Below are 14,907 nucleotides of genomic sequence, written 5' to 3' on the forward strand. Positions count from 1 at the left end.
GGAGCATCAGACTGAACAGGGACATGTGAATTTTTATGCTTGGACCGGGGAGAGGGTTGAGGGGATGGACCTGGGGAAGGCTGAGTCCCTGACTGGGCGGGGGTGGTAGAGAGGGCGTGTCTGCAACGGCGAGGGGAAGGGCGAGGAGCGATAGGTAGAGGAGGACGGGAGTGGAGAGCAGGACTGGGAGGACCAGATCCTGGTTTTCCACCCTCTTTTCCACAAGCTGGATATGCATAGATGGGTGGATGAATAGATGGAGTTGATGTTTGCAGAAAGAGGAAATGAGAAAGAGGGCAAAAGAAAAGTCATGAGCTGAGTAATGCAAATGAAATGACTTAAACATCAGCTGCAGCTTGCAAGGATCTCATGTCCGTTACGTATTTTACTGTCATGAAGATCCTTTGTTAGTCATATTACTTGTTGGTTTGACACCAACAACAAAATGTGAAGCTGTGAAAATCTCTGAATATGACTGGCTGTTAACATGATTGTGAATACTGACATTATGTGCATGAGGGGTATGAAGTCAGTATCATTCTGTAGACTGAGTTAATGAACCAGCTTATTTAAAGGAGAACACCACTGTCATTTAGAGTTATGGCCTACTTACAGCTGCCTATCCCTAGTTTACATTTCCCCCAATCATTCTACAATGCATGCTGTATTTAGTGAGATATTTTAAACATATACTTGTTTTTAATATAATGCAAACTTGACAGTATCAAACCTTGCCTGAAAGTAACCACTGTCCCAGCTAATAAATACAGCCTCAATATAAATAAACATGGATGGGACAATAAAATAAGGTGTCATAAGGTGTCAATAAAATAAGGTGCTTCCCGTCAGGTAACTAACGGGAAGCAGAGCTGAACATCATGGCCACAGTAGTATGAAAACTCTCAACTTGGGCAAAATAAAACAACAGTATACTAGTAACTCATGCAATTGGTGTAAACTGAGGTTTTGTGTTTACTGTGATGGAATATCCAGCTCAGGCGATTTTCAAATCTGTGGAAACTGGTTTTCATATTGCACAAGGATGAATGACAGCAAATAGCTTTCTATCAAAGTAGGAAAATGAGCACAACCGGCAAAACTAACATAATGGAGAGGTGCAACCTAGACGACACACACAAACTTGAAAAAAAGCACGAATATTATCCTTAAAACCTGGCAATTTCACAAATAAATGCATTTGCACTTCCAAACAAGGATCATTTTCAACAAGTGATCTTCTGTCACACAGTGTTCTCCATTTTATTTTGTAGTTAACATCACTCTGGACATGATTGCCTCCATGTGACAAGTTTGCATCTGGAATTTTTCAAGCCAACATCCAAGATACCACATAATGTCACATGCCCACTGTCATGTTATTCTAAATGATGCATTTGAGGTCCAGCTGAGAAGTATGTGGTATGCAAAGAGCTTAGTTAAGTGTTACTGTACAGTAATGTGGGTAGGGCTGCAGAGTGAGTCATGGAAGAACAAATGACAGGAGTGCGTGAAATAGTACAAACAGAGCTGCAGAAAAACAAAGAGAGGAGGAGAACAGGGCCCAGACAGAGAGAGGATACCTGGGTGCACCTCTTTCTCTTTGATGAAGGCAAGAGAAACAAAGACAGAATAAAAGCCAGGGAGAAAGAGGGAGCTACCTGAGGCTGGAAGAGTGTGTCCAATGGAGTTCCTCTTGTCAGGAGGAGGAGGAGCGGGGCGATTGGGCCGGACTAAGGTGTGTGTAGCTGGCAGCCACAACAGGAAGGACGTGAGACGAGAGGCGGTGACAGAAAAATGAAGGGAAATGGAGGAAGAAGCGATGTCAGAAAAGTGACAGGGGAGAATATTTCATTGTAAAGAGCAGAAGGACAAGCAGAGGAAGCAGGAGGAGTTTTACCGTTAGCGAACAATGTTCGTGTGTGTTTGTGTGTGTATGTGTGTGTGTGTGTGTGCTTACATGTAGAAATGATAGCCTTCTTGTCCTCCTCCTCATCGCTTTCATTGAAGTCGTCAAGGTTACCGATATCAGTGGGTTTGACACTCATCAGGCTGGCCAGACTCTGCATGTCTTCATCACTAGTGAACCAAATTACAATACAAAAATTATATATATGACAATGTTATTCACTCTCTGATGACATCACCACTAGTGGATAAAAACTCACAATGACAAATATCATCACTATTGTGCCAATATTATTTGTGATGATTTTTTTTTTAATCCCACACTATCTGATAGAGAACAAATGAGGAAAAATACAGGGGGAAAAGAGTTTAAATGCTCTCTGTGCATTTTTCTGTATGTAGGTTATAATTTATGAAGTTCTACTGTCTGGGCTACACAGACAATATCACTTCATCAACAATAGACAGATAAATGGTATGACATCATCTTGAAGTGGCAAAAACATGGGACAACATGGACATTTAACATTGACACAGCCATAATATTCATCACAGTAATCAAGACCATAAACACAACATACTACTGTTATGAGTCCAAGGAGAAAGAAAAATATACACGACTCACGTGGCTTTTCCTTCACGGACGAAGACACATGACAGTGACAGCTTGAGCGTGGCCTCCACCACTTTGACCGACAGCGGCTTCAGCTTCAGTGTCAGGTCAGTCTGGGTCGGGGTCGGGCTGACAAACCGCTTCAGGTTTATGTCCGCTGACGCCAAAACCTTACGATGGCCCTTGTTTTCCTATGGAAGACAGTTAAGGTGGAAGGGTATTAAAAAATGGTAACTATTAGTACAGCCTTAAATGTTTGAATGATGAGCATTTTATAACAGAAAATATGCAACATGTTTAACATGTTAAATTCTAATGTGCTTGATCACATTAAAAAAATGTATTTATTTAACACAGCACTAAAGTGTGGGCTCTAGTTCAATTAATCGACTAGTTAGATAACCTCCAGGTTGCAGGATGAGTCTAGAAACACTTACTCCCTCAATAACAAAGGTCCAGTCTTTGTCCTCAAACTCATCTGCATTGGGCTCCTGTGAAAATGAAAACAGCCAACATCACTCTATATGATTTGCAGAGTGGAACAACATGTTCATTTATCTACCATCCATCCATGTATCCATCTGTCTGTCTTACATTTATTATGACAAAAAAAGAACACATTATTTGTTAGACATCACTTTATCAAAATTTCTAGTGAATACATTGTTAACACATTACAACTTTTCCAGGTAAAGAACACACCATCAGGTCATTGACAGGCTACAAAACCATAATCAGTATATGATTCATCATCTATTGAACAAGTGGTTTCATTTTTATACTGCCTCGTATTAGTGTTTATTTTAATTGTGTAATATGAATATAATTAATTATTTTAATGTCACAGAGGTCTTGTCTAATTTCGGGGAAAATGGACATTATTCCCACAGCGGCCACACTCCTACTGCTGTCTGCCAAGATTCCGCAGGTGTGCCAAGAGACATCATGTAAACACTGGGAAATGGGCAAACATTTATCATTTCACAGATTACCAAGTGAAAAAACATATTAGAAATGAATGAACATCAGAAATCCACAGGGATATAAGTTCACATATTAAGGTAATATTTTGGCCCAGGTCGCTCACAAAACCAGTCTAGACCAGCCAGCTTGTCTAGACAAATACAGATTTAGCTCATTAGTTTACTGTATATTTTCGGTACTTAAAGGTTTTTCTTGTTGATCTACCAGTACCAGTATTCTTCTATATTTATACAACAGCCCGTATACCTCCACTTTGCCACCATAACCAACATCAGATCATGTTTACCCAGTTTAGAAGAGCAAAACACTGACAGTGTCCAGAAAAACACTACATTAGCTAGTGTTTTTGTCATTGTAGGTGGCTACCTGGCGGTTGAGAGTGTATCTATGTTCCCAGGGCCCTGTGCTCCCCAGCTCAATATTCTATTAACACACACTAACCCAAACCCCCCAAATACAGAGCTAGAGAACATCTTTTTTCAGGTTCCCATTATGTGCATAGATAGAGCTGGGGAACATAGGACCCTGTGAACATAGGACCTTGGGAACATAGGAGCCTGTGTTAATGGGACCCTGGGAGAGCACATGTGTAGAACTAGGTAATATAAAACCCTTTGTCACGTTCCCATCATGTGCATAAAAATATGGGGAACACTGGACCCTGGGAACATATACGAGTGAGTCCAGCTAACTATCTAGTGAGCCAGCTAACTGCCCTTCTGCATAATAACAAACTTCATTTAGTTATACGTCACTTTTCAAAAAGCAGTGTTTACAAAGTGCTTCTCGAGGCGCTGACTAAAAACAGTCACCGTGCTGCTGTTCCTGCTTGCTTTTAGTTAAGTTGATGCCCGTTAGGTCTATGTGAAGCCCTCACTTGTGTGTTGAAGTAATGCTAATTACATGCCAATCTCCCAGATTTCCCATGCTCAGTGTTTAAAATGGCTGCTGTGGGAATAAGGTCAACTGGGCTGAGATCCCAACAAAGGAAAAAAAAAAAAGAAAGAAAAAAGCCCCGCAGCAGCCCGCTGGACGCTCAAGGAGCAGTTCATAATGTCCGAAAAATGAGAAGCCAGTGCCAAAAATCATTATGGCTTGCAAAAGCTGTATATTTTTAATGTGAAGTCTTTGTATAACACTTATGTACATATGAAAATATAGAGTAGCCTGTATTGTGTCCTGGTTGTCATAACAGTACCTTGAACAGTGTAACAGAGATGTCGATGTTCTCTGGTACCGGCCACACCACCATGCCCCGGTACGGATTCTTGATTCCTGGCTGCCAACTGTGGAGCTGCACAACAAACACCATGTTAGTGAGACTCTGTGTGTTTATATGTGTGTGTGTGTGTGTGTGTGTGTGTGTGTGTGTGTGTGTGTGTGTGTGTGTGTGAAGTGTAGTTTCACCTTGGAGCACATGCGTCTGTTCCTCCTGGTCCACACCACCCTCAACTTGTCTGGTTGCCTAGCAACACATCAAACACATCACATTACACCTTGCCAGTTGCCTCAAGTCACTGAATGACAAACACATATTACACTGACTATATATGCAGCTCATATCCAACCAAGGCAAAGACTCAACACGCAAATGTATCTTTGTATTGTTTAGATGGCCGTTTTTTTCAACATTATATTCAACAAAAGAACACAAAAATGGCCAAGGAAATTCTCCACATTAATAAACATGGTACCAAATTTAACTGAGGTTAATTCTGGACAAATCTCACAATCTGAATCCAATGATATGTTACAAACATTGGCTAACAAACTGAATATTGTACACACCAGAGGACGCTACAAGTCTTATGACAGCCAAAGACAAGAGCCACTGTGTGTGTCTGTGCATCTAAAAACAACTCACACTCATTGGAACTGTGTTTATTTTTGGCATTTCTGCCTTATTTAATGGTGACAGTAGAGAGGCAGGAAAAGCTGGGGAAAGATAGGGAGAATGACACACAGCAAAGGGTCCAGGCCGGATTTGAACCCGGGCACTGCAAGGACTTAGCCTTGATGCGTGTTACATACTCTACCAGATGAGCCACTGGGGCGCAACTATAAGTGCTCCTGTTAGTGTGGTGCATGCAAAATGAAGATGTGGTGGCAACTTTTAGGGGTGTTGTCACCTCTTATTTAAGTGCATCTGCTCCTTTTGTGCCTCCAGTAATTAAGTCCTTTTTTCTTTGTGGGCATCAGACATGAATACACTACTCTGACAGGTGTGCACATGTACATGTACATGTACATGTGTGTTATGTATGAAACATGAAAATACATGTATTTTGTGAATTGGTCTGTATATATTGACAAGGATGTAAATGTGTGTCTGTGTGCATATATCTTTTTGAGTGTATGTTTATCTGTGAATACATGGCATATGTGTGTCATGTGGGTAAATTGTACCTCCCCCTCTCTGTACCCATCTACAAAGATTTAAATGTGTGTATCTGGGAAATGTCTGTGTGAGTGCCCTCCATTGTATTTTTTAAAGGCCTTTGCAGTGCAGGAAGTGAAACAGGAAGCTGCCAGGTCATGTGACCTGCATCTATCTGAATGTGAGGCGTTCCTTTCTACAGGAAGAAGGAACCCCCTTCACCAGCACATTCACACACACACAAACACACACACACACACACACACACACACAACTTCACACACAAATACACCTGGGCCTCTTGTTAGAATAAGTACTCCTTTAAAGCTAACTCCAAATACACAGCAATCACTATGACTATCATATCACACATGCATGTTTGTTATAATAGTTTATAGACAGTAAAACATCTGATTGTATCAGACAGAGGGGAGCTAGCTGAAGCTACTAACCAGTAAGTTGTCTCAGGTTGCAGGTTAAGTATAGCAATAAGGAGTGTGTTTATGTGTGTGTGTGTGTGTGTGTGTGTGTGTGTGTGTGTGTGTGTGTGGTATGTGTGTTAGGGGGTCAGGAGTGACATCAGAAATAGACTGGCAAGCACAGAGCAAGGGGTTGGTGGGGTGGAGGGTGAAGAGAGAGTGGTTGGAGGAAAGGAAAGAAGAACAGAAAGAAGAGGGAAGAGAAAATTAAAAAATACACACACACACACACACACACACACACACACACATATATATATATATATATAAAATAATAAATAAAAATAAATAAAAAATTCCAGTGATATGTTTACACTACAAGAATGGGAAAAAAGTGAGCAATGTAACAATTGGCATGACACAGTTTAGAGACACACTGCATTATCTGCCTCTCTCTCAGTGCTACTGTATGCATTTCTTATGTTTTAATTGCTTTTAGCGGTGGCCTAGTTATTACTGGTGTTACCTGTTATACTGATCACTGTCTCCAAGTCCTTACATGTCTCCATCCAGCTCATGTATGTGCTGCTTTGCTTTCTCTTTCAAAATTACTGTTTTAGTTGCTTTTGCTGTCCTTTGGGAACCATTAGACTTCTTGTATTTTTTCCTTCTGTTTTTCTTTCTCTTTTCCCAACGCCCCATCAAAACATCTGATTGTCTCATGCCAGGCCTTAATTTTAAACCCAATGCCAGTGGATGCAGAAAGTACAGCGTAGGCAAAGAGTATATTCTTTTTAAACATCCAGAATAAAGCCAATAAACTGTTTACACTTCTCTGACTTCACTTCTCCTCAATAGTTGCGATATCAGGAGTGTAGTCGCAAATGCAAATCATCTTAATGACGCATATGCTAAGCACGCATCTGAGAAACAAGTCTGTGTGGGTGACAGGCTCCAAGGAAGCAACCCTCTCAAATCATAACATTAAACTTAACCTCACACCCCAACTTCTCTCTCTCTCTCTCTCTCACACACACACACACACACACACACACACACACACACACACACTCATACACTCAGTGATACAAACTTCTGCACAGAGCATATGACTTGTGAGATATAAACATCCCCCACTTCCCCACGTGGCCAAGAGTTCAGCTCCTGGCTGTGATCCATAAGTGTCCATATCCTCTGATGCTGACTACAGAGGAGAAAACACATCAGGGGTTTGGACTGCCTGCTCTCTTGTGTCTGAGGTGATGTCACTGTCCATTTGAGCCTGAAAGTTTGGATAAATCCCCAGTGTTTACTGTCTCCATGGCCTCCTTTTTGCCTCTGTATCGCATCAACAAGCTAGGGGGAGGTTTAAAAAGTCTGATTTCATCATGAGTGTGTGACTAATCACTCTTTCAAAATCATCTCTGTTGTCTCATTACCTCCCTCCCTCTCCTTCTCTCTCCTGAGTCTGTTTATCTGAAGCGATACAACATAAGGGATATCCCACTGCTATAGCCAAAAATCCCCAAATTTTATTCGTGCGAGCCTTCAGACACCACAACAAAAAACTGATGCGTAAGCGACAGAGACATTTATCTTATCACACTACTGAAAAGCTGCTTACATAATTATCTCATCCTTTAACCTGGAAAGATAAGGATGTATGGACCAATGGACCATACTGAAGCGTGGGCAAAAGTCTGAAGATACTATTTATCATCAGAGCTAGGGCCAGGGGCTGAAGGTAGGTAAAAAAGGTAATGAGAAACCTTCAAAATCACAAGAAAAAGTCCCACACCACAACACAACAATGATGTCATTGATCGGATCAGTGAATTAAGACATTATAGTCGATCACACAAATTGCATAAAATGCAAAATATTGGCCGATTCGATATAGCCGATCAGAAATCCTAGTCAAAAGGTCATCAAAGGTTAAGAGATTGACTTGAATGTTAAAAGAAAAAGCACAATGTTTCAACTCATATAAAAAATGATAGATTGAAGGCTCACGGGGATCAACTGCTGCTTGAGTTTAGTTAAAAGTGAAGTTTGTGACCATAGTAATGACTTTTTTCTGCCCAAAATAGGTTATGTGAAAATCACGTGTTAATAACCACATCTGAGCAAAGCAGGTGTCACCTGTTTCATCAAAATGTTTGCTGGCTTTAATATATTTTTTAAGAGAAACAAGGAGAGCATCTTTATCAAGGGCTGGCTTGTGGAACAATGGAGCAACTTCTCAGGAACAAACTGGCACCTCAAAACATGACGGTTTTCATCAAACATGGCATGAGACTGGCTACTGAATACTTCAACAATGGAAATTGTGATGTGATGGTGACACAAGCCTTTACTTTCCCATATAGCCTGAACCCCTGAATCGCCACAGTTATCTTTTCCCTGATTAGTGTCCTGTTTCTTCACTGTGTCTCAGAGCTAGATAGTGCTCCATAGTCTGCATCTCATGACCAGGTTTTATGTGTTTTTTCAACAGGAAATTGCACAAGTGAAGAAATCCCTGTTGCTTGAACACAAATAATCCAAGCTGACCACAGGTCTGAAAATGAAACAACAATGAGAAAATTGAATCTACTGGTAGCATTTTATGCCAAATTATTCAAAATTGATGTAAACCTGTAAATCCTGTTCAAATGTACCTTTAAATGCTTTGTAATGTTGTTTAATTAATGATTGTTTAATTGAGACTTAACAGCACAATGGAGCATTGAATGTATGTAGAGTGATATGCATTGCACTGTGTATGTCCAGTGTCCATAGCAGGCCTTGTGTTTGTGGAGCAGAGTGTGTGTCAGTCCTACTGTGAAGACTGAGCTTATTGTAATGGCTCTGCATCACTGTGACCAGGACAAGCTGCTGTACATTAATAGTACTTAGTGACTCAGAATGAGGCTTCAGTACACAATAGAGGATACCACATGGTCTTACGCCTGTCTTCTGACAATTGCCCCTCACACAGCTCTCTGTCTTACGCACACACACACACACACACACACACACACACACACACACACACACACACACACACACACACACACACACACACACACACACACGCCTGGCCAATGGGCGGGACCGGGAATCAAACTCGCGGCCCCTCCGTTACAGCTCGGCCCAGGCGCATCAGTGCCATCCTCACAATCCTTCACAGTCAAACGTGATCCTGACAGTGTTCTGGACAGGCTGCATAGCGGAAGTGCTTACATGATCATGCTGATGTTACGACCCACCAGAGGGTTAATATGTCGCCCTTTATTTATAACGGAGTCTTATTATAATACCGCTCACATGTGAACACGGTGTATACGCCTTTGGAAGGTTATTTACAACTTTCCGGACAGGGCAGAGCTGAAAGTTATGAAAGGTTATAATATCAAACATTGTCTCCCGACATTAAACATATCACGTATAAACCATACTCACCATTTCTTGGTGCACTCCAGAATCAGTTCCTGGTAAGAGGCAACAAACTGAAACTTTGACGCCTTTTTGCCGACCCGCTGCAGTCTCTTCCACACTGAAGTCATGATTTCGGCTTAGCCGGGTGATATATGAAAGTTACGAAAGAAAACAGCAGCAATCCAGCTTTGTCCGCTCTCTCCGTTCCTTAAATGGTCCGCTGGTGATGAACCGCCTCGCTTTCACACAAGCTTCGACTTGCGCTCATTGGCAATAAGTTGAGTCACACACACAAAAAAATGAGAAATGTCGCCATGTACCGAAGGGAAGGAGTCCTGTAGAGAGTCGGGCAATTACAGAGTAGGCTACAAGTAAAGAGGAACCGAATCCGTTCAGTTTAGAGTTATTAGAGGCTATATAGCCTTAAGTTTCACCCAGACGAAACGACTTCGCAGCTCTCATTGAGGAGTTTTCTGTTGCTCTCTGGCAGTAATCCACATGGAGACAGCGCAGCTTACTCAGCCTGGGACTGTAATAATATAGACCTACTGGCTTCAGAATTAGATCACTTTACCCTCCCTCTTTCCTCCCTCCACTGAGAGAGAGAGAGAGAGAGAGAGAGAGAGAGAGAGAGAGAGAGAGAGAGAGAGAGACTATGCAAAGAGAGTGGTGATGCAGCAGTATGCAAAGTTCTTTATCTTGGACTGTAGGCAGTGTGTGTGGAGACACAGCCTCAGTCTTACCTGTAGACTTTGATCCTGACTGTCTATGACACTGGAACGGGCTTATCTGACAAAAGGTTACTTCACTTAACTAACTCTACATACAACCCTCTCTGAAGATCTATTGCATGTGGCAAAACCTCGTCAGAGGCTGCCCTGTACCCCCGACCCAGAGCAGCTGTGCCTCGACATATTTTGGGAAAGTCTCCTGGACTTTTATTTGTATTTTTATTATTAAGTTCATGGTTATAACTGTAATCACTTCCTGACTTCCAGCTGCGTCACTGAGCCCTAACCAGAAAAGTATGTTTCATCTTGTTAAAGAAGGAGGAATAGTTTCCATGGAGAGGGCAGACTTGACGAGGGTCAGGGTGTGTGTGTGTGTGTGTGTGTGTGTGTGTGTATGCGCAGGCTGGGTTAGAGCACAGGGATTTTCCTCAGTGAGAGCAGGAGTGTATTTTTAGGAGAGGGAAGAGAGATGGATGGATGGACAGAGGCAGCTGGGCTAGACATGAGTGGACTGAGAGATAGATAGAGATAGAGAGAGAGAGAGAGAGAGAGAGAGAGAGAGAGAGAGAGAGAGAGAGAGAGAGAGAGAGCAGGTGAACAACTCTCCCATGACTCAGAGTTGGCCTGGAATTCTCTCTGGGTCTCTGGGTCCAAACACACGCACACACACACACACACACACACACACACACACACACACACACACACACACACACACACACACACACACACACACACACACACCTAAAAGCACTCAGTCTCCTCTGCTTCCTAGTTCTTCCAATTAGCACCAACTGTACTTTGCAGCTTGCCAAGCTTGCCTTTTGTTTTACTGTCCCGCAGCTTCCTGTGTGAATGATTGCACTAACATCTTCCCGCCCAGCACCCCTAACTAGAACCCAATGCACTGACCTTTAGCCTGATCACACTTTCTTACTTAGTAATCAATACAACATATAGATTGACGGACAAATAGGTCAGGCATGTAAGAGAGACTGCCACAAAAAAGACAGAGTGGTGTAGGAAAGACAGTCTGAGTTGGCAGCCAGGGAGGGACAGACAATCAGCAGAAATAAAATAAAAGGAGTTACATGCTCATTTACATTTGAGGCATTTAGCTGCGACACAGCCGGGACAACTGACAAACACACAGAGACTGAAAGTCAAATTATACAGACAGACAGACAGACAACAGGCAAGGAGTCATCTAACAATATCCACAACATGTGTTGATTATAAATAGAGAACAGTATGGGACTTTCTACTGAAACGTCACTCCCCTCATTCCTGCCCTCACCACACCAAATGCTTTCCCTCACGCTGCTTTCTTAAGGACATAAAAGCAGGATGGCTGCAGGGATGAGGGAGCTTTCTTAATCTGATATAGAGTGTCTCCTGCTGGCCATATGTTGTAATATCATGCATTCATTAGTTGAAAAAGAACAATACTGTTCATATCGGTAGGATATACAATGCAGTTTTATTATAAGATTAAGATACAAAAGAGCCCAACAGTTAAACAAATTAATTCAACGGCTTTGTCAAAACATTGAATTTCCAAACTGTAATACATTTTGTTTGTTTGCTGAGCGGAGTGACATTTCCTAATGTGGAATTATAAAACATCTAGCCTTGTAGAGCTGGTTTGACATATAACTAGTGCTGAAATAATTTGTTGATTAGTTGGTCAGCAGTTTGACAAAAAATTAATTGATTATAAATTTGATAATTGATTTAATCATTGGTCAAGTAAGTATAGCCATCCATATACGGCTTCATAAAAGCTTGCTTTTCTCCATTCCATATTTGTATAAAATGAATACATTGTTTTTCTAGCTGATGGTCAGACTAAGTAAGTGCTTTGGGCTCTGGTAACTTGTGATGGGAAACAGTCATTTTAACATTTTATAGACAACATGATTAGTCAGTTAGTCAAAAAACATCAAGAGTAATCAACAATTTAAATAATTGTTAGTTCCAGCCCTAATAACCACACCAAAGATTGTAAACAGACAGTATATATGGAGTGATATAGTACATACAGTGTATACACTGTGGCTGGGGCTCAACTCATATATATAGGCACATATGACTTGAGCGCAGTTAATGAGAGCTTAATTTGCCTTAAGTGCAGGGGCGTCTTTTAGGTTAAAGGTGAATTCCACTGAAGAACACCACTTTATCTTTGGGTATGAAAAGGCTCACAGAGTAGAAGGCACTGGATCTCTTGATCAAGGCTCTCACTACTGAGTACTCTCTTGCCTCATGATTTACTTTAATCTTAAAGTAGGGCTGGGCAATATACTGATGCTATATCGATATTTCGATATGAGACTATATATCGTCTGGGATTTTGGATAATGTCATCATGATACGGCCTGTGTATGATAACAGTAAAGGGATGCAATTTTAACTTATTACACTGTTGTAGTTATTCTATTTGCCTCTACCTGTTTGGTCATCACATTCACATCACTAATAATTGTTTACCAAAAATTCTTTGTGTAAATATTTTGTGAAAGCACCAACAGTCAGCCCCACAGTATCATTACAATATCGATATTGAGGTATTCAGTCAAAAATACTGACATTTGACATTGTGACATTTTGTCCATATCGCCCAGCCCTATCGTAAAGTGAACACAAATTACTGATTGCTAGCACTTATGTTTTTGAGAGGTCATGTGCCCTCAAGTATACGACTGCAGTGTATTTCAGTGCCTAATGCTGGGTTCCAGACTTTTTGGTGGACACCCTGTATATTCAGTAAGGAGACAGCTGCAGACTACAGGTTAGAGAAGCAGACGTCTGGACATTTTTGATAATTAAAAGTCAATGAATAAGACTCTCCCCCACAGTCTAGGATGCCCTTAAATAAGGCACTTAACATCCAGCTCAGTGGTCACCAGTGTGTACTGTATGAATGTAAAACAGCAAAAGAGCACAAGTGCCTTGCAAATCCTTTTCATAAAGAGTAAAACATATTAGGGAATATGAAAGGAGTCTTTGATCCACTGATCCCTGGAGTTGCTGGTGGCTGGAGGCAGAGGCAGGGATGAGGAAGGAGCTGCTGCGACCTCCTCCTCTTCCTCCTCCTCTCCCTCCTCCTCCTCCTCCTCCTCAGAATATCCATTGTCTCCATTGTAAGAGGCATCAGAGAGAAGTGAGGAACCCTTGTAGTCTTGGATGGCCTCATGGAGAGACCACAGCTGACACAGCAGGGACATGTCAAGCTGGCGCAGACCAACCTGTTGGGACACGCACGCACGCACGCACGCACGCACGCACGCACGCACGCACGCGCGCGCGCGCGCGCACACACACACACACACACACACACACACACACACACACACACACACACACACATATAAAGACAAGATCAAACTTTGCCATGTCCACAGAGGGTACTGTATGAAAATGGTGCAGACATGCAGCTCTTACACTGGTGGAGAAATTACAGTCACACTGGAAGCACATGCTGCACACACAAACACACACACACACACACACACACACAGAGAGAGAGAGAGAGAGAGAGAGAGAGAGAGAGAGAGAGAGAGAGAGAGAGAGAGAGAGAGAGAGAGAGAGAGATCACCCACCATCTCTTTGCGCAGCAGAGCCAGCGCAGCGTCCAGGCCGGCCGGCTTGCTGTGGCGGCGAGGCGCGCCCCCGTCGCCCCGGCTGATGTCCGCCTGGATGCGCGCTCTCTTGCTGTGCACCTTCTCGATGTCCCGCCACGAGCCGCCGTTGGAGTTGAGGATGCCGCTCAGGCCTTTGGGCAGCGGTGGGAGCCCCTCGACTGCAAGAACACCCGCAGCCGGACAGTCAGCGGCGCTGCACTGAGTCCCGTTCATCCCAGACCCCGTCTTTTGGATGCAGCACCACACGGCAGACAACCGAAACGCCGCAGTATCACAGGCGTCTGGCGAGCATGTATGACCAGGATGCACGTCTCAGTCAGACAAAACAATGTCCATTCAGGAAAAACTGTCAAAGGCACTACATCAATCTTAGCACCGCACGGACGTCTCAGCCACCACCTATGGGTGCTACTCCCTCCCTGTGCGCAGCAGCGGCAGCTTACCGGTATCCGTAAAGGTGCAAATAGCCTACAGTTCCTCAGAGACGCAAGCGAGTTAATCACAGATGTTTCTGGGGCATGGATTTGGTCTAATGTTTAGATGCCAGCGTTGGCGAATTCATATCAGGTTTCCTGGCTTTGTTTTGTTTCCTCTCCTTTGTCTGGGAGAGTTCCCTGGCATCCCTCGGCTCCTCCCGGCGGTGACCGCGCCCCGCCCCGCTCCAGTCAAAAACAGTCTATATTTGGGGAAAAGGGAAACTGTCAAAGGAGTGTTTCATTGTACAGTGTAAACTCGATTGTTCCAGGGGCAGGTAGAGCATACAGTGTTTAAGCTAGGCTTAGTACCGCTGATAGCTCTCCATATGTGGGCTATA

General features: G+C 42.8%; 2 protein-coding genes across 4 annotated transcripts in view; both read right to left on the bottom strand.

Annotated features, from left to right (window-relative positions):
* The window catches only part of ehbp1l1b (EH domain binding protein 1-like 1b), a 34,335-nt gene extending 24,065 nt beyond the window's left edge, over positions 1-10,270 (bottom strand). For all 3 annotated transcript variants that reach the window (XM_030069487.1, XM_030069486.1, XM_030069485.1), the window contains exons 1-6: positions 9,743-10,270; positions 4,910-4,967; positions 4,701-4,796; positions 2,956-3,009; positions 2,531-2,709; positions 1,958-2,076 (exon numbers count right to left, since the gene is read on the bottom strand). In XM_030069487.1, the coding sequence (XP_029925347.1) occupies positions 1,958-2,076; positions 2,531-2,709; positions 2,956-3,009; positions 4,701-4,796; positions 4,910-4,967; positions 9,743-9,846 (610 nt within the window). In that variant the 5' untranslated portion in view covers positions 9,847-10,270. The remainder of the gene's footprint in view (positions 1-1,957; positions 2,077-2,530; positions 2,710-2,955; positions 3,010-4,700; positions 4,797-4,909; positions 4,968-9,742) is intronic.
* Positions 10,271-11,963: 1,693 nt separating this feature from the next.
* On the bottom strand, positions 11,964-14,601 carry fam89b (family with sequence similarity 89 member B). The gene is made up of 2 exons (XM_030068967.1): positions 14,052-14,601; positions 11,964-13,697 (listed from the first exon to the last, which is right to left on the bottom strand). The coding sequence occupies exons 1-2, from the start codon at positions 14,304-14,306 to the stop codon at positions 13,434-13,436; spliced, it is 519 nt and encodes a 172-aa protein (XP_029924827.1). The 5' UTR covers positions 14,307-14,601; the 3' UTR covers positions 11,964-13,433.
* Between the last annotated feature and the right edge of the window lie 306 nt (positions 14,602-14,907).

This window comes from Myripristis murdjan, chromosome 14, assembly GCF_902150065.1.
Source record: "Myripristis murdjan chromosome 14, fMyrMur1.1, whole genome shotgun sequence".
Taxonomy (NCBI): Eukaryota; Metazoa; Chordata; class Actinopteri; order Holocentriformes; family Holocentridae; genus Myripristis; species Myripristis murdjan.

Excerpts from the sequence above, each read along its gene's own strand:
- fam89b (XM_030068967.1), bottom strand. The coding sequence starts at position 14,306 with ATGAACGGGACTCAGTGCAGCGCCGCTGACTGTCCGGCTGCGGGTGTT. Across the intron at positions 13,698-14,051 it reads CTCTGCTGCGCAAAGAGATG|GTTGGTCTGCGCCAGCTTGA; the intron begins GTGGGTGATCTC and ends GTGTCCCAACAG.